This window comes from Chaetodon auriga, chromosome 8, assembly GCF_051107435.1.
Source record: "Chaetodon auriga isolate fChaAug3 chromosome 8, fChaAug3.hap1, whole genome shotgun sequence".
In the NCBI taxonomy this organism is placed as follows: domain Eukaryota; kingdom Metazoa; phylum Chordata; class Actinopteri; order Chaetodontiformes; family Chaetodontidae; genus Chaetodon; species Chaetodon auriga.
This window is the reverse complement of record NC_135081.1, coordinates 11,121,353-11,141,211: the sequence shown is the minus strand read 5'-3', so window position 1 is coordinate 11,141,211 and position 19,859 is coordinate 11,121,353. Positions and strand designations below refer to the sequence as shown.

At 42.7% G+C, this 19,859-nt stretch overlaps 1 protein-coding gene across 3 annotated transcripts in view; it reads left to right on the top strand.

Annotated features, from left to right (window-relative positions):
- LOC143324563 (growth factor receptor-bound protein 10-like) overlaps positions 1-18,502 on the top strand; it is a 65,153-nt gene extending 46,651 nt beyond the window's left edge. For 2 of the 3 annotated variants that reach the window (XM_076737175.1, XM_076737174.1), the window contains exons 6-17: positions 3,386-3,542; positions 8,043-8,158; positions 8,560-8,634; positions 10,415-10,552; positions 10,839-10,949; positions 11,190-11,288; positions 11,492-11,569; positions 12,012-12,128; positions 12,558-12,624; positions 12,750-12,837; positions 12,936-13,029; positions 13,469-18,502. In XM_076737175.1, coding sequence (XP_076593290.1) covers positions 3,386-3,542; positions 8,043-8,158; positions 8,560-8,634; positions 10,415-10,552; positions 10,839-10,949; positions 11,190-11,288; positions 11,492-11,569; positions 12,012-12,128; positions 12,558-12,624; positions 12,750-12,837; positions 12,936-13,029; positions 13,469-13,615 — 1,287 coding nt within the window. In that variant the 3' untranslated portion in view covers positions 13,616-18,502. The remainder of the gene's footprint in view (positions 1-3,385; positions 3,543-8,042; positions 8,159-8,559; positions 8,635-10,414; positions 10,553-10,838; positions 10,950-11,189; positions 11,289-11,491; positions 11,570-12,011; positions 12,129-12,557; positions 12,625-12,749; positions 12,838-12,935; positions 13,030-13,468) is intronic. The other variant, XM_076737176.1, reaches the window with a different exon arrangement.
- Positions 18,503-19,859: the final 1,357 nt, after the last annotated feature.

Sequence of the window (19,859 nt, the reverse complement as noted above, 5' to 3'; positions counted from 1 at the left end):
CTTGTTTCTCCCTGTCCCACACACATGCACCCACATACGTGCCTGTGTGCATGTGCAGCCAGTCGCACACACACGTTTCTCTCGCTCTCTCTCCCTTCCCCCAGCCACAGAACACCCCCGCCCCCCAAAGTTTCCCGCTATAGTAAATGAAGTCATATCTCTGTTACTGCTACCACTATTGCCACTATTTCCTCCTTCCTTCTGTGGAACTGTGCTTATTCCTGGATTACACCTCACCCACACATGCACACACACACACACACACACACACACACACACACACACACACACACACACACACCTCCCTTCCACTGAAAAAAGTAGGGAAAAAAGGAAGAAGTTGCTTGAAGGACAACGTAAAGCTGTTCTCTCCTCTCCCAGACGGGGTGTGTCAAGACTTTTGTCTGTCTGATGCCGTATTAAATATCGGAGTTAAAAGGAGGGGTGGGGGGCTGTGTGTGTGTGTGTGTGTGTGTGTGTGTGTGTGTGTGTGTGTGTGTGTGTGTGTGTGTGTGTGTGTGTGTGTGCATGTGTGTGCATGTGTGTGCAAAAGTCTCCAGGTTTTTTTTTTTTTTTTTTGTTCTTTAGAGAGAAAGAATGTTGGCACGAAGCTAGCCACCAGGGGAGGAGGAGAAGGTCGGAGTGCTCAAGTGCTGCTCCAGGTTTGTTTCATTTCATTTGCTCTGTAATGAGTCTTGTTACTGCTGTGAGAGGCAGAGAGATCTGACTGGGGAGTTCAAAGTTAAGCCACAGGGAGGGAGGAAAGGAGGGAGGAAGGGAGGCAGAGCAAAAGAGAGAGAAAGGACAAGAGAGAAACATACAAGCCGACAAGCCCTCACTTGAAAACTTCTGAACATTTTGGAGGCAAGAAAAGCGACCAAGACAAACTTTTTTACTCCTTCCTATATCCTGTCTTCCACTTCCTGCTCCTCCTCCTCCTCCTCCTCCTCCTCACTGCCCCACACCCTTCTCAAATGAACCCTCCCGCTTCGGGATCTGAAAAGAAACTGAAGCAGAGAGCTCGCAAGAGGTCTCAAAAAGTTGGCTGTGTCTGTGCATGACTGTGCGTCTGTGTGTCTACTGGACGGTGTGTGCCTCTCAGAGATTGTGTGTGTGTGTGTGTGTGTGTGTGTGCGTGCGTGCGTGCATGTGTGCCTCTGTATGTGTGTGTGTGTGTGAGCCTGGGTCTGTGTGGGAATGATTACATCAGCCTGCTGCAGCCTTATGATTGGTTGGTGAGCGTGTGGTTTGATTCAGTGTGCCTCGGAGCCCGTGGCTGAGGCTGTAACCCTTTGTGAGGGGGAGAGAGAGGGAGAGAGAGAGAGAGAGAGAGAGAGAGAGAGAGCGAGCGAGAGAGAGGGAGAGGGAGGGAGAGAAAGAAAGATAGTTGTCAGACTCAACCGGCACTGGAAGCACTGTGCTGTACCTGCTGCTATCCGATCACTGACTGTCTCTGTCCTTTGAGCTGTACAGACACCAGCTTAAGGTCACAAAGCCAGCTTTTTGAATTCTTTTCTTTTTTTTTTGAAAGACAGAGGTGGCGGCCTAGATAGACTGAAGGACTCGTCTCCAGGCTATGTGACAGGTAGCACAACTGCAACTGTCAACTGTCGCCATTCAAATTTCTATCTGTGTCTCTGGAGGAGACAGGGCGACAGAACGGCGAGCTTTTCTGTCTTAGTGACTGTGCGCGAGTGAGTGTGTTTGTGTGGGGAGCCGGGCTCACTCCAAAAATGCCTTCGTGTTCCCCGGACTGCTGCCTATTGCGGGCCGTGGAGGTAAGACCGCTCTCTTTCTGTGTCTCTTATCTTTCCCTGTGCGTCTCTGCCTCTCTTCGCCTCCTTCTCTTTCTACATTTTAAGACCATTTCTCTTTGAAGTACGGCTTCGCTCAGCCAGAGGCGAGACGTGGAATGTGTAAATACCTTAAAGGCTAAAGACAATTTGTCTTTTTTTTTTTTTTTTTTTTTTTTCAAGATGTGAGCAGAGCAATAAAAAAAAAGAAAGAGTCAAAAAACCATCAGCAGCTTTTAATGATTGAGGCTCCCTCGCTGTTCGTCATGAGCATTTTGGACGGATAGAGCGCCTCAGGCCTGGTTTGTACAAACTGTGATGCTATAAGCTGCATCTTTGCTCAAGAGGAGAACAAAATATCTTTGTCATGACATATTATGTGGGAAGTGTGCATACATGACATGTGTAGGCTTAGTACAGTAGGCTGGATTCCTGTGTAGGCTAACAAGGCAGGATTTCTCTGCAGGTTAAGTAGGCTGCTCTAGTTTTCTCTGTGGGCCATTAGATGAGTATGCTGTGAATGTGACTGTATGGATTCTCTTTGAAAATCCAACCTCTGGACACATAGTGAAAGTAAATGACTGCTGCTGACCACCATCGGGGTGCCAGTCGTAGTTCATATTTCAGCTTACCTGCAGTTTGTACTCACATACAAGTGTATCTGGATGTAGGTGGATGTGTCTTACTCAGGTGAGATCTTAGAGTGAAGTTCAACCTACTTAGAGCCTGATGCACTGTTGCTGCACAGTATGGACGTTATGCTAGTGGCTCAATGCGTGTTGTTACGTGTTTGAGTCAGTATTATTAACTGAAACTATATGAAAACAGGTGTAATTCATGTTTTGGCCAAAGCAGCATAAATTATTCAGCAGAAGCACATTCATCCTGAAATGTAATATGTCCCTGGCCTTATCACTGGCCCAAATTCAACATATTAAGTTATGGAAGACTTGGTGAAGTTGAGCTCGGAGCGCATCCAGTGGCCATGTTTTATCTCTTGCTACTTGCATAAATTTTCTTGATAAGCTATAATTGGAAAGACAGTGCCCACTTCACCTCAAGCTACAGTACAGTTTACCCATATGGCGTAGGCAGCCCCGCTTTGTGTTCACAAGAGCAGATGCTTGTTATACACTACATTACATTTGCTTGTATATTACACCAACAAGTTGCTATAAGAAATGCTTGTCTGTGATTTCTAACACCACAATTGGTACATAGTGTTGAATGTCTGTTCTTTTCTATTGTGTGCTGTAATTACAGGCCAGTGTATGCTATAGTGTATGGGGTGCTATATGATAAATACTATGCTAGTGTTTGAAGAAAATTGCTGGCTTCACCCACCTATTAGGCTGAGTATTCAAAAATGGTTTGTGTTAAATGGCTTTATAACAACCTAGTATAAAAATTTATGTTGAAACCTTATCCTTAATGTGCCCATTGCACCTGGAAAGGTCTGTCATCCTGTTGCTTAATTCTGTCACATTAAGGAGACACTTATAACTGCTTTACATTTATCGAAACAATTTACCAAACTACCTGCAAATGAGTTCTTTATTAAAACTGAACTCTAATGTGTTTTCTCCTCACAGATTGTGAAGATCTTCAGTGAAGACGGCATGGGTAAAGTGGTGGAAATCCCAGCCGACATGACAGCCAGAGACCTTTGCCAGCTCCTGGTTTATAAAAGCCATTGTGTGGACGACAACAGTTGGGCACTTGTTGAACACCACCCGCTGCTAGGACTAGGTAAGACGCAGGGCCCTGCAGGCCCGAAACACCGTTCACTTACACACAACTGCACACATAAACACTCGTGATCAGACACACGTGCACACTCACTTGCGCGCACAGGAACACATGGACTTTTGGATGGGCTGAGACGTGCAAAACAATCACTGACACACACAGGTGCTTATGCATGCATGCAAGCATGTCCACATACTTGGCCAGACAGACAGTTCAGGCACATATTCTCACGCAGACATGTATTCAAGCATGAGTGCATGCACATACTATACAGCATATTACATACGTACAGAGACGTCATGTCCAGAGATCTAATCAACACAGTGGCTGTGTAAAAGTTTGCCGTGGCAGCGCAGTGTTATGCAGACGAAGCAGGGTTAGGTTGTTATCTCGTGAAAACTGAGACAGACATTGAAGACACACATTGAGCTGGGTAAATGTATCGATCAGTGCGTGTGCGAACAGAAAGCGATGGAAATAGACAGAACATTGCATATGAGGTTGAAGCGCTTAAGCACCCACAGGTGAATGACTTTCTCAGTCAGTAGTGAGCAGACAATGGAAAGTTCAGAAAAAAATCTAATGCTAATTACATGAATGTTGAGAAAAACTCAGTCCTTGTCCTGCTAACTGACAACGCAGTTAAAAGAGATTCCTGCATAATGTATGTTTGAGATCACATTTTCCTTAAAGTTATTCTGAGAAAGAAAACAGATTTACTAAAAGTGGAGACAGTGTTTCCCAGGGGCCAGCAGTACTCGAAGACCTCTTGGGGAGCCAACAGAGACTCTCTTTAGTCCCAATTTATGAATTAAACAAACAGCAGTTGATAAATGTTACAGCCCTGAAGCCTCTACCTGTTGGTGGTTGAGAGAAAAGTGTGTGGTTTCTGCACAGGATAGTGAAAACAACAGAGAGTATCGTTTGTGGTATTTGACATGGTTTGCTGATATTTTTAACTCGGGCAGGCTCATTTAAGGTCACTGCTTGGAATCAGGTCTTTTTGAGGCTCCAGATTTAAAAAACAAAGATCCTGGACAAAGATCCAGGACAGTCCCACCCCAGATTATTCTGGGTGGTGAGCTACTTTTCAAGAATACTTGTCACGCAGAAAATTGTATCATGATGTTTTCTCCTTAAATTAGAGTAAGGGCTCAGAGTGGAGGCCAGCAGAGGAGAAGGAAGAGAAGGTGATAATTGAAGGTTAAAGATTGGATGATGTAAACTGATGAACACTGTAACAAAACCTTGGCTGACCTCTCAGTGTCAGAGACGGTGTAATGCTATCGATCCAGTACTATAAATGACACGGCAGAGTGGTGATGGAGATGATTGATGAAAGTTTAAAGGCCACTTTTCATGGTAAAGGTTCCATAGACTAGGAGTGGCGTTAGCAGCGACACGGCTCTCCTGGAAACAGAAACCCTCGCTGCATCAGACGGAGACCTCGAAACCGACGCGGTGCAAAAAGGTCAAAATGATGAGGACTAGTATTCTGTGTCGACTCTGCATTTTAGTTGGCCGGTCATGAGCAGTTAGAGAAAGCAGCATTGCTTGAGATATTTGAACTGTTTTGATATTGCTGAGAGTCAAATGCGCCACTAAAATGGCATGAGGAAAAGTCTAAAAGTAGAAAACAATGCGGAAAAACGATGCTCTACGCCAGCCGTTAATGAAGGAACTTTAACTTGTTGCCGCATTGAGAAAGAAGAGCGCTTTACGTTACTGTCAGGGTGATTTTGAGTTAGACTTAGCAGACTAGCAGTAACTTGGGAAAGCTGTGGCCAGCTGAACGTTAAATCCAACCTCCCCTTGAGGAGGAGGCGATTATAAAGCACTTATGGAAGACAAGTTGAGCCTGTGCTCTGTGCTCATGTCTGTACAGTTTAACAGATGTGGGAGAGAAGGGGGTGCAGTTTTATGTAGAGCAGTGTGACTGCTGGTGAAACACAGTGAAGAAAGAGACATGGTGAAAAACGGATGCAAAAAAGCACTCCGAACTGTTTCAACTCACCACTTGTGTATATATATTTTGGCCAAAATGTAGTCTCGCTTCCACATACAGGCTGTTACACTGTCATGTGAGGAGGCTTTTAGAAAATATACTGCATTATTCAAAGTACAGATCCCACAGTTCTAACCTAATATTTCACCATCCATCATGATCCGATTACGTTTCTCATCAGCGCTGCCAACATGATCCTGCCAAACACAGTTAGGTTGGCTTGTTGTAAATGACATCATTTTTGGCTCGCAGTAACTATTCTATTATAGCCCTTCTTCTATTCTGGCGCACCTGTACTGCAACCGTATTCTTTTCAGGTCTGGAATAACTACTTATCGTATTTTATGTTTAGGAGTTTCAGTAAATGAGATGTAATGAGGCAGCAGTGTGCTGATTGTTCAAATTGAAGGGTTATACATTTGCTGCTACACAGCCAGTAAGCATCTGACTGAGTGTGTGTGTGTGTGTGTGTGTGTGTGTGTGTGTGTGTGTGTGTTTGTAGATGTGTGCATATGTGGATTTAAAAATAATATAAAAAACATCCAAAAGATATGCATCACAAATACTTTTAAAAAGGTGGGAAATATTTTTGGTTGAGTTCCATTTAGTGGTATTTGTTATCCATCTGTGTATTGTACGCATTGTTTATGTCTGACATATTCATTACAGTAATGTAGACATTTCAACCAATCATTTGGCTTGTTTGGAGCCCAGTTGTCTGATTTCCAGACTTTTCCTGTAGTTGACAAATGTGGCTAGATGCTTTTCAGTTCTAAACTTAGAAACTTCTCCATTAAGTACTTGTGTTTGTCTTCTTCTGCGTACACTGCACAAATGTATCTGTGCTGCATTTTTTTTACATTTTCCTCCATTTAGAAGTACAGTTTTTAGCCAATCATTTAAGACTTTGAAGAATATTTTAAGTTCATATGAAGTGCTGTTTGCAGCATGAGATGAGGCAGTGTGTGAAAGCCCTGCTTGTGTGTGTACGTGCTCATGCATGCGTGCACCCACTCTGTACGTGCTGTGATGCGTCATGTGTGCACATGTGGTCGGGTGGCAGACGGGAATAGGAGTTTGAGAGAGCCCCGAACAATAGTGGGTTTGAATAGAGGGTCCTATTCCCGTACATGGCTGCCCACTCTCGCTACGCTGCTCTGAATGGGATCAAATAGCCCTTTGAGATAAGTAACACTGACCTCTACTTGTCACCCCGAAAAGGTTAACTGTGGCACAGTGAGGTAGTGTTGCCAGGGTGAGTCACTGTCACGAACATGAGTGACTCATCAGACAGGCGACAGGAGGAAACGGAAAGAAAAAAGAAGAGTCGTGACATTGTTACAGCGAATGTGACAGAGGGGATGAAGAGGGAGGACGGTGGGAAATGAGATAATGATGTGAGATATAGAGCTGCACGGTCAGACTTCTCTGAGCTGAATTTCAGAAACCAGAGATCAGACCAAATAGCAGTACTGCCAAAGTTAAGTTGCAATTTTTTAAGTAAATCTACCATGGAAAGGAGGGAGGTCTTTTTTATTGAAGACATGACGGGGAGAGCTTGTAAGGCTGTTGGAATTGACTGAGTCATGACCAGCTTCAGCATCACAGGATATAAATCACCAGGACCTTTGACCACATCCACCAAAGGACACACTTTTAGTGAATCACAGCCTCTCTGACATACATTGAAAGGGAAAGGTACTGGCCTGATACCAGTCCCAGCCTGTTTGATGAGCACAAACCATCGAAACCAGTCTGACTTTCTAAACATCCTTTTAAACCCGGGATCATTTTTGAGCATTTAGAACCAGTCACCACTTTTTCATGTTGAATTCAGTATTGCCTAAATACATCTTTTAAACCCGTGTTGAGATGTAATTGAAGTTGGCCGTTTCCCTGCGCCAGAGTGATCCAGATCTTACTGGCAAAAGAGAATTAGTGTTTACGGCAATTATGCTGGATAAGAAAGGGACAAAACACTTGGAAGACTGAGCTCCACTTGAAACAAACATCTGACCTGACGTGTAGAGACGGTCAGGCTTGAAACAACACACAACAATGAACTGGCTCTGAGAAGATGTGGCTTGATTTTCGTGGGGAGCAGGTGACATCATCTCACACCACTGACATGTTGTTTGAAGAGAATAAGATTATCAGTGCTTCAAAATAGACCAAATTACTTGTTGGGGTGGAGTGAGTGTGCCCTCTCTCTCTCTTTTTTTTTCTCAGTTTCATTTGAATGTTTTTCTTGACTGTGTTTCTGACGTATGAGAAACGCTGATGATGGATCTTTCCCTTCAGTCATCATATCTACACTGGGCTTTTCCACCGTACTCGTGCTCACTCTTTTGACAGAACGTGTTATATTCAGCCGGGTTTTACAATTAAAATGAGCTTATGTGTGGTGTAGTTGTGGGAAAAAATGAAGTAGTTTGAATAATAAATGCTAACCTCCTGCCCTGTTCTTGTTCCTCTCTCTGCCTGTCTCACTTCAGAGCGCTGTCTAGAAGACCATGAGCTGGTGGTTCAGGTCCAGGCCTCTATGAACAGCGACAGTAGATTCCTCTTCAGGAAGAACTATGCCAAATATGAATTCTTCAGAAACCCCCTGGTAATTACTTTATCTTAGACACTTCTTAGCGTGCCATGTCACTTCCTGACGTCTTCTTGATGATATATGTTACACCTATAACCTGTTAAAAACCCACCAGGGGCAACAGCTCCTCCTGGATTTAGTTCAGTTTAGTTTTTTGCATTTTTGACAAGGCAGCGTTGCACCACATGGTTTCTAGTCTAACCTGGTCTGCTGACACTGTTCACTCAGCGCAGACATGCTCTTTGACGAAGTGTCTCTCGTCGCCGTGTATTCTTTTGAAATATTATGACAGCTGACTGGACTAATGAGATTTGCATGGCATTTCTTTTTCTGTCACAAATTCCTACCCCATAATTATTGTCACAGTGGCTGATATTCTCTGTCTGTCCGTCTGCCTCCTCCTCTTCTTCCACCAGACATTTTTCCCAGAGCACATGGTTGCATGGTGCCAGGAAACCAGTCGTACAATTCCACCATCTCAGCTCCTCCAGGTACACTCAGCACACACACACACACACGCACACACGCCCACACACACACACACACACACACACACACACACACACACACTTCTCTCTCCGTCTGTCTCTCATTCTCTCTCCTCTTTCTGACACGCACACAGCTTAGTTTACCTCAGAGTCAGCACCTGCCACATAGTGTACAATCAAGCTGACATACCTCACCTCTGACCCTTAGACAGTGTGTCTCGTCAGAGCCTGCAGTAATAACTACTGTTGATCCCCTGTTGACACATGACTGTCTCGGCACACGCACCGCAGGCCCGACACTTGCGATGGATGGAATTAGGCAGGCAGAAATAGAACATACAGTTCCTCACCTGCCTACCGTATGTTTGCACAGTACAAATTCACACACTTGAGTCATGCTACTTATCTGCCTCACAGACTGCTCACGGGCCAAGCACTGATTTCACAGAAGATACGAAGAGAAGGAAAAGTCTGGGAGGAGACCAGACAAAAAGATTCTTGGGATTTTGAACAGCTTTGGTCTTAATGGATGGAGGGTTTGCATGCAGTCTGGCTCTCTACAGTATCAAGTAATGGAGCTGTCAGAGACAGAACCACCGGTGGAATCCATCCCTTCATCCTTTCCACTCGCAGAAAGCTTTTAACTCCCCTGCTGATCATATAGACGCTGTGCTCCGTTATGCTCTACATAGAGGAGTCAATAGGAGTCATTCAATAATGAATGGGGATGTGGTGAGCCTGAGTTGTGTCAGGAATCACCAGTGTTTGGCTTGTTCTAAACACAAGATCTTTGCACTCAATTAGAGTGCTATCCAAACCAAGACGGTTCCTGACCCGAGCTCAACCAGGTGTTTGCAATATCTGCAATTATGCAAGAGGCATATGTCAACACAAGGCAGCGAGGCGCAAAGTGCCTGAAAAAGAAAGCCTTTTGAATGAACGTCGCGTGTGTGTGCTCCGCAAATGTCGGAAAACGCTCATGCATGAGGCCCATTGTCAGATGTTTCCAAAACACTGGGAAACATGTGCTTTAAATATGGAAGAGTCCTCTGGAACAGTTTAGCTTCCAGCCGCAAGCCACAGGTTCCAAATCAGCTCTAATAACTTAACCTGCCACTTCATGGTGTGATATTTTTGTGAAACATGGAAACCGCAAACTCCAAATACTTCAGACACCCACAAGACAATTTCGGCTTAAAGGCTTCCCAAAAGGAATGTGCTGTATGTTGATTCAATGTATGTAGGCTACTGTATATGTCTTGGCAGGCACATTGCATAACATGACACAATTTTTCTTTTTCCTTTTTTTCCCCCCTTTTTGCGTTTAAAATAGAAAATGAATGTTTAAAGCATACATTAATCATATATTTACATACATGTTTATGTGTGTAGTGTGCATGTATGTACTATGACAATGGCAGGACCCCTGCTGATTTTACAGTCAATAGCACAATGTCCAGCCTTACAGTGGTGGCTGCCGTGTTATGTAAGAATTCAAGCTGCCGCCCATCTCAGCCATCGGCTGTCAGTCTTGATGTCAGTCACTGATGCAAGAAGCCCAGATGACGACGTGTTGTATGACAGAAAACAATAGCCTCCCGTCTTTGATGCCTCTGCAGATGGTGTCTGCTGCAGCTTTCAGTATCCCCACTGTGACGGTGACACAGGCCTCACGTGTGATCCAGCGTTGCCCTCCGGAGGCTCCTCGATGGGGCACGTGAATGAATCCAAAACATCTGTGCGCTGATCTCCTGCTCCATGTCTCTCCCTCTCCCTCTTTCAGAACTTTCTAGCAACCAGTAGCTGTCCAGAGATCCAGGGGTATCTGTATGTGAAGGAGGTGGGCCGGAAGTCGTGGAAGAAAGTTTACATGTTCCTGCGGCGCTCAGGACTCTACTGCTCTACAAAAGGAACTTCAAAGGTGACAGCAGCTCAGTCTTTTCATCTCCGAGGAGCAGCATGTATTTCATTTAGATGTTTCTAACATGGACGTCTTTATTTTTACTTTGTACTCAGACAATATTTATCATTAAAACTTTTGAGACATTTTCTAGTAATGACACAGTAAATATTTCTGTTTTTATTACCTTCAAAAGATCAGCCTCTTATTGATGGTGGTCTCTCTGCATACGGCTCTTGTCTGTCAGTACACCTCCAGGCTGTGTCTTTCTGTGATGTTCTGACTTATTAATTATTGCTGTCTCCAGGAGCCGAGACATCTACAGCTACTAGCAGACCTTGAAGACAGCAACATCTTCACTGTCATCACAGGCAAAAAGCAGCACGGTGCGCCCACAGACTACGAGTTCTGTATCAAGGTGAGTCTCAGATGACAGAAGCGAGATGAAGCTGATTTCTAATGAAATATTATGAGCTGAGCAGTGATTGACATCCTGTGCAGCTCCCTGCCTCATGAGCGGAGCATTGGCACATGTGTATGAGTGCTGAGGTTCTGCTTCATTTCAATGCTGTTTTCCTCCTTTTAAGTTGTAGATGCTGTAAATATATCAGCTCATTTCATTCCATAAGTGATCATTCTGACAAATGTTCCTTTGCAGCCCAATAAAGGTCGAGGGGAGTTGAAGGAGTTGAGGATGCTGTGTGCTGAGGATGAGCAGGGCAGGACTTGTTGGATGACTGCCTTCCGACTCTTTAAGGTAACTCCAACTCCAAGACTGTCTAAGGAAAAAAAATATATTCATATATAACATTGTTTTTTATGTGTTTTTTTCTTTTCTGCTCACACAGCATACACCACAGCACAGCTACCAAACTCTCAAAAGTCTTAAACTTGGCTAGGATCAAAAATGGGTTGGGAAGCTGAGTCTCTTGGTTGACCAGTGTGTCTTTGTCTTTGCAGTATGGGATTGTATTGTACCAGAATTACAAGATTCCTCAACAGAGAAAAACCTTACTTTCACACTTCTCAGCGCCTGTGGTAAGTTTACTTCTTTAATAATCATAGTTGAGATTTCATCAGTATATAATCAAAAGAAAAAAAGAATTGTGGGGCTTTTTTACCTTCGAATGAGCCCTTTATATCATAGGGAGTGAGACTCCTTCCACGTAGTCTGCCTTAAAAGCACCTTAAAACCAGTGAATTGACTGTTTCAGCGTAACCACATTGCTTTGAGTAACCCCCAGATCCTTGACATGAGCAAAACACTGTGCATAAATACTATTGTAACGTATGCAGCACCAGGAACAGCTAACAGACAAGTCCGACCAGTTTAGCAGAAAGACATTCACCAAAATGTTCACCTGTGCTGCCTCACTTTCCGCTGCACTGCGTTTGCTCTGCCTGTGTACACAGCTGCAGCCTGGTCAGTTGTGCCTTTAAGTTGACATTTTAACTGTCATGTATCTCTGTCTCCCCCTAGCGGAGTGTATCGGAGAACTCCCTTGTGGCAATGGATTTCTCAGGGAGGATAGGCAGGGTGATTGACAACCCTGTGGAAGCTCAGAGTGCTGCCATGGAGGAGGGACATGCGTGGAGGGTGAGACACAACCTCGGTTTATTCTGTTAGCTCGGTCAACAATGCTCGGAGCGGACCTCAGAGGATCTGTGCAGATGGCACTATTTATTTTACCCAAATATTCATACAGAGCCAAGTGTTGATTTTTCAGTTCTCTTGAGCGGGCGGCAGTTGTTTGTCTGTTCATAAAGCTGATGTGGCTGTGGGGCAGCTGCCAAAATATGAATTCTTGAACTCAGTCCACAGTAATTAAGTCAGTATGATCCAGTGTCAACTTTGCCTTCATTTAAGGTTAGAAAATAATTTTACAATACAGTAATGACTGTGTGCACATTGAACTGTGAAGAAATGTGTGTAAATACAGTCAGATAATGTCCACCCTTAACTATCATGTACACCTGCTTGTGAACTAATCCCTGTTGTTTTCTCTGTATGTGGCGTCTCTCTCAGAAGAGGAGTCAACGAATGAACATATTAGGCTCCCACAGTCCACTACACCACTCCTCACTAAGCTCAGGTAAACGCAAACATGTTTAGGATCAACAGAGCAGTTGATCTTTAACTTCTTTTCACTTTTTTTAAGCTTAAATAATATGAACAGTTTTTAAAAAATATTTTTGTATGTTTTTTTTCTCTCTGCAGTCATCCACATAGCACAGTTGTGGTTCCATGGCAGGATAACCAGAGAAGAATCCCATCGCATAATCCACCAGCAGGGACAAGTAGATGGGTGAGGGAGCTGGAGCTCATTTTATACATGCAGTTTTCTGTAATGTATCCTTAAAATTGTGCTCCTCTGACAGCGTCCTCCTCTCTCTTGTTGCACAGGTTGTTTCTGCTGAGAGTCAGTCAGAGTAACCCCAAGGCGTTTGTGCTCACATTGTGCCATCACCAGAAAATCAAACATTTCCAGATACTACCGGTATGCATTTCTTGATGTTTTTCTTTTATTAAATAGTGGACCTTCAGTGTTGAATGAACAAGTTGCATTTGAAAAGGGCTTCAACAATATTTGTCTTGCTTGGAAAGATGGACCGACATGTTGACCCTCATTACATTAAAGCTGTTTTTTTGTTCATCTGTTTACGTGTCTTTTGTGACCTTGACTGTTCTGTTGGCCAAAATCATTTGTGTATGCTCAGTACCCCCTTGCAGATTGTAGGGTTGCATTAAGCCCTTAAGGCAGAGCATTGATAATAACTTATAGTAAGTTGTAGTAAGTAATAATGGGAAATATATCATTTTGTTGCTAACAAGCCCAAACAGGTAAAACGATTGCGAGGTCTGATTGTCTCTTTCCTTTTCTCTTTCCATGCGGTGTGTCCCTGCTCGCTCTCACCCGGACCCTTTGACGCCGGCAGTGTGAAGAGGATGGCCAGGTCTTCTTCAGCCTTGACGACGGCGCCACCAAATTCACTGACCTGATTCAGCTGGTGGAGTTCTACCAGCTCAACAGAGGAGTGCTGCCTTGTAAACTCAAACACCCGTGCACCGTCGTGGCCTTATGACATCTTCGGATCATCTGACCCCATGACCCCTATCACTTGACCTGACTCTGCCTAAAACAAATGAAACAACAAGAACCTTTCTGTTGGTTGGTTCTTTTTGTTTTTACCTTTATAAGAAGCTGGTGAATTGACTGATGTTTCGTTGTTGTCATTTTATATTGTCGTGAGTCCGCCGGAGACTGCTGACTTGTTGGATTCCTCTTGGTTTGCATGGATGTCGGAGGAGTCGGATGCACAACTTGGCACGAGGTTCCGCAGTCGAGAAGATAAAGGAAATGAACACTGCCGTTTGTATCAATGACGTTGCAAAATCTTCCACAATCTTGCGACCCATAGTCATCAATAAGCTTGGACACAGGGACCTCCGAGGTCTCGTCACACAGCTCAAGTGTAGACTGTATTTCCCTTCAACTGGACAATCAGCAGGACAGTTCAATTCGTGTGGACCACTCTGCTCTCCGAGAACAAACAGTAGTCTCTTTCAAACTTCATCCCATGTCCTCAAAGAACATACTGTAGATGGAGAGTTGATTGTCTCTTAGTTTTGCACTCATCGAACTGGGAATGGCCTTTGACGGTGCATGACTTCTCCGCTGTCGCATTACTTAACTGTGAGATGGTGCCACTGCCCTCTAGTGTCGCAGGCATGTAAGGACATGTCAAAATTCAACATGGATGAGATCCGAAGGCGCCAGAGCGAGGGTTGCTCTTCGGTCCCTTTGAGGTTTGGAAACAACAGTAGTTTGTCGAGTCAAAGGAGCCTGGAGAAAATGGCCGAGGACAAATCTGGAACTGAAATAAAGTATTTTTTTAACAGTGGACAATACGAAATCTGCATTGACCACCCTGGCATAAATTTATTTGCTCATCTCTGACCACACAGGGTTTCTTTTCTTAATGATACATTCATTACAGTCATGTATTGTTATCAATATTGTCTTGAGTCCACCTTTTGCATTCTGGGTAGTTTCAACTCTTCATTATTCACATAAGCTACAATAAGGTCATTCTGTATTTGTTGTTCTATTGCACGCTCCACTTCACTTTCTCACCAAGTATTTCCCATGCAACTTCAAAAATGAATAAGCAGATCAAACCGCTGTGTCATTCAGGGTGAAATACCAAGTAATAAAGCTAGAGGAACTGTGTAACCGGGTAGACAGTTTTGGTGATAGTAATGTTGAAAAGTGAAACCAGGTAACTAATTTGGGGGAAATTAGCAAGTTCAGCCATATGCAATAGTTTACTGCAGGCAAGGTAAACATGATACCTGTTGCAAAAGATAAAGTGGGACAATGGAGAGTATCGATTGTTTGTTCATTTCTCCTCACCTCAACACAGGGAGGGATAACCACTAGCATTTCCTTCAGGGTTTTTTCAAGTGACAGCAAATCAAAGGAAAGAAAAATCATTGTCATAAAAAAGGAGATCAGCCCAGAGATACAGTGGATCCTGTGGGAAGCCGCTGTCCTGGTTCTGGACCCTCTTTTCATGTGTCACATGTTGTTCCGCAAATTGCCTCCTATCTGTCAGTGAGACGTTGTCAAACATAAATGTGGCTGGGAACATGGTTTAGCGCTCTGACTCCACACCGATCGTAGACTCTGTGCATTACATTCCATATAATGCGGCCTTTTTCTTCCTGGAAGTACTTGTGAGCCAATAGTATCACATATACACCTACTGCCTACTGCACATCACCTCTGTATGAACTCACTGTCTCTGACAAGCTAGCTGCTGTTGCTACACCTCTCTCTCTCTCCCTCCTCTCCACCTGTCTCATCACATTTTCTTTAGCCTGCTGTTGGATAAAGTAAAAATACACTGTCACAATGCGGCAGTGTGGAGTTCAGGAGAATTCAGACTTCTGACTGCTAAAGTACTACAGGGCCAATTTTGATTGTTTCATCCCAGGTCCCTTCATTTTAATTGACTGAGTTGCCTCTGGTGCATGATGGGCCTTTGATTGACGATAATGAGAACACCAGAGTGAAGCAGAGGATTTTGCAGTTATTATGAAGTCACTGAGTACACAAATACACTGTGCAATTTCAGCAGAAATCTATTGTTTTCCTAATGCCTGCAGAGGTCAGTCCAAAAAAGTGCACATTTTTTTTTTGTGTTCTGGGCAAGTCTACGATGGAGCTCCTGTAATTAACGATAGTGAAAGGAAGATTTCAGCACAGGGCCTCCAGATGACCTGGGTCAAATTTCTTTTGGAATAGATAGGTGAACTCTTTCAGCACATACTGATCATGTTTGGCAGAATGAAACTAAATGGATAACACATGAAGGGCAAAACCCAGCCACCCCAAATACTAAAAAGACAAATGCCTCAAGTAATTGGACGTATTTCTGATGATATTTATACTCAGAGTCCGTCACTCCCACTAAATTTAGTCCATAGCCACCCTCTTTGAAATGTCTCACCACAAACAGCTTTTTTGTTATTCCATGATTATCCCTGAAATTCCTGAAGCCTCACGCAGTCCAAGCTTTGATGGTGGCTCTGGTTAAGGCACCAGCCAGCAGGCAGTTTGATGTCTGCTTGTACTCACTGGTAATGCAACATCAACAGCCACCATTTATTTACCTGCAGGTTGTCTAAAATTATACTGAACATCTGAGATGCAGAGCAGCTGCGCCACATTGACTCTCTGTGCAAGGTCACCATTATTTATCTAAGATGCAATGACTCAATCATTTTTTAAAGTATTGTTGCAGCAAAATGTATTTATTTATCTGGATGTGACTGATTACTTGAAAAGTTTAGATTTCTTTTTCTCGGCGCTGTTCTGTACTGTTTCCTTTTGTCATTACCATGAAATGATTGACCAGTGTGATTTATAATTCTAATTATTATTATTATTATTATTATTGTAATGACATAGCATCGATTGATGTATTTTGTTTTCTTTTTTTTTTTTTTTAGTTTCATTCAAAAACTATTTTGTCGTCATCAACACCTGTTATGAAGTGACGTTTTTAAAGCACACTGGCATCCTTAGTGTTAACATGGTCATTCCCATAGATGACAGGTCGAGTTTCCCAAAGCATTAGTCACAATGTTTTTTGGGGTTTAGTTACGGTTCTTGTTTCTCCCAGATTGACTTTTATGTTAAAAACTTTTCCCTTCATCACAGTTTTGTGGTGACCTGAACTAGAAAAAATAGATATTAATTAACGAAGCCGCAAATGTTTTGGGAAACTGGGTCAAGTAAGCCTCAACATTCTCATAATTCACTGTTTAAACACCTTGCCTTGAAGAAAGAATCATAGAAATTTAGATGTAGGGGAAAAAAAAGCCCTTTTCATTCAATTTAACCTTTACCCTGCATGCTCCACCCTCCATGTTATTCAAACCGCACCAGAGCAGCATTGACTTCCTTTCAGCAGAATGAAGAAACTTCATTTAGTATGTAGGTTTTATCATTTGCATGAATGGGGATTTTGAGTTTAATGTGTAGGGATTCTGTCACTGATATTTGATAGGTGGATATTTGGAAGAATCTGGATTATAACAGTGCATAAACTAGTTGCTGAAAGTCATCTTAAGCTATTGAGACATCTCTGAAATGTTGTTTCCAGCTGCATCTTAAGTTCTTGTAATCTAAGTCCCCTGAGATTGGAAGCAGTCTGGCCACTCTGTCATCCGCAAACTCCCAATATTCCATTTTTTCTGACAGAGGTGAGCAGTAGCAGACGTCAACATGTGAAGGACCGCTGACCTTTAAGGTGGAGTTAACGTTCACATAAAAACTGCAATATTCGCAGGGTCTCACTCTAAATGCAAACATAAAATCAGCTAGTGAACACGTGAAAATCAGGGGAGTTGGATAGCCACGTTTTTCCTCTTAACAGACATGAATGTAACTGAGTTGCTCAGGGTTGACTTGGAGCATGTTAAAAACTACTGGTCCATCACATCCCCGGACTTTTATGTACAAGATGATGAAATACTTCAGTTTCGTTAAGCTGGGAGTTATTACAACAGACTTTTGTCCACTATGTGCACCACCAATCAGCTAGTTGTGATTACTTGAGAAGTATCCTTGCAGCAAAATTGGGACGATCCAGTACAATTTAACGAGTACAGTACATAGTGTTGCTACTATTTATATACTGTTACTGTTGTTTAAGCTGTTTAAGCTGTTTTTCCTTGCCTGGCTACCTGAACTGATTTAAAGCCCCAACAGGCAACAACAGCTGACCGATTCCTACTAAATCCAAATTTTTTATGCCATCAGTTGGAGTAAATTGAAAGAACTTGACCATGTGACTTTGTGTCTTACAGAGATAATTTAATAGACACTCAAACATGTAAATGAAATAACTGTGAGTTTTGGTCGCCAGGTAACTTGTAACAACAGATGGTGCCTCTGCTGACTCCTCTTTCTCTGCAAAAACCCAACGTTTGTGAACCAAACGGCAGACAAAGCTATCATTTAGAGGGGACCGTTCGTGCTCAAAAACCCTGCATGTTTAATAAGTATTCGATGACAGCACTCCAAATGATTCTGGCGGAAGGTGATGGAGAATGAATGCTTGCATGTTCAGTTTCAGTTTACTTTTGCAGTCGAACGTGTATTGGCCCCGATCCTGCAAAGATGGATTCATTGATGATCATCTTGACTCTCGTGTGCATTTTCATAACACTGTCACAATGCAAGATACCGTGGCTGTACAAATGAGTAAAGTAAAAATATATCTATATATAAAAATATAAACTATTATGTATTTCAGGGAATGCAAAAAAGAAAACAGTAACTTATCTCTTTTTTGTAAGAGAGAGCTCCTGTATTCAAAATGTGCTTTGCTTCAATCTGTAAATAGTTGAATGGCTTATAAATCTTAATTGTAACCTTTTCAGGTATTTTTGTACAAATAAGGGACTGATATATTCTGTTTATTGTAATTAGAATAAAACATTAATACATTGATATAAAAACCTGTGTTTGTCTTTATTGAGGGAACATTTCCTCACTAAAGAATGGAACACTACCCTGTGAGATGTATGTGATACGTTCGTCATGCAAACCGTACTGTACGTGCATTGGTTGTCATGTTGCATAAACAGTGTTGTGTTTTTCCAAATTCTACTTCCCATCCTGAGCAAAAACACAGGTAAGAGTGCAAAATATGTTAAATTCGACTACTACTATTCTACTGAAAGAGTAGCCCTGAGGTTCTCCACTAGATGGCAGAATATCACAACAAGTTTAGGGGCTGGTAAAAATGAAGTTCCCTGCAAAGTATTTGTGTCACTGGAACTTATTGTGAGAAACAATTTATAGCAGCACATATGGAGCCAATACATCCTGCAAGTAATTCATTATGTGACAAAACATACTGCTGCATAGGAAATCATTTTAACGCAAAGTCCCACACTGAGAACACTGCATCGGCCTGAGATTTGACCCTTTGACACCATCTGTGGTCTGGTGTGTCACACCCTTTGGATTATAAGTCATGCAAAAGCAGTGAGATTTCATGCCTTAAAGTTTTGTTTTGGGTAAGGAAACAGATTTAAGATTAACGTGTCTGAAACTTTGCTCTTCCCTGCCACAACGTTTTACTTAATATTTAACTCAATCGTCATGAATCAAGGTTAGTTTGCTATCTCTTGATTTTAAAGTATGTTTGGGTGCACACTGTATGGAAAGAATTACAGAGAATACTTTTGGCCCTGCAATCAATACTCCACCTCTTAAGTCTAGAATGTTCCAATTTGTTTTAACGAGGTGAATATTTGATCTTAAATAGGTAGGTATTTAACTAGGTAGTCCCATTAGGATTAAAACTTCTACTATAGTTGAGATCTAGCCAAGGACAGGGTGGCTATGTGTGTGTGTGGCTGAGCGATAAGATTAATCTGTAATAAGTTACCAAACTAACTGAACAACCGAGTATTTGTTGGAGCCAGCACGTGGAAAGTGCTGAGCGTGAAAGATCATTCTTATACATTATCATTTTGGTTAGATAATCATGTTTACAAGGTCAACAGCAATTGCTGTTACAATTAGTCATTTGGCAGACACTTTTATCCAAAGCGATGTACATACGAATTCACACATCAATGGCACAACATCGGGGGCAGTTTTTGGGGTTCAGTATCTTACAGGATACTTTGGCATGTGGACTGCGGAGGCCAGGGATCGAACCACCAACCTCCTGATTGGCAGATGACCCAAATGGCCCAAAGTGTGAATAGCAAAGCATGAACTAGAAAAGTGTGTGTTATCAG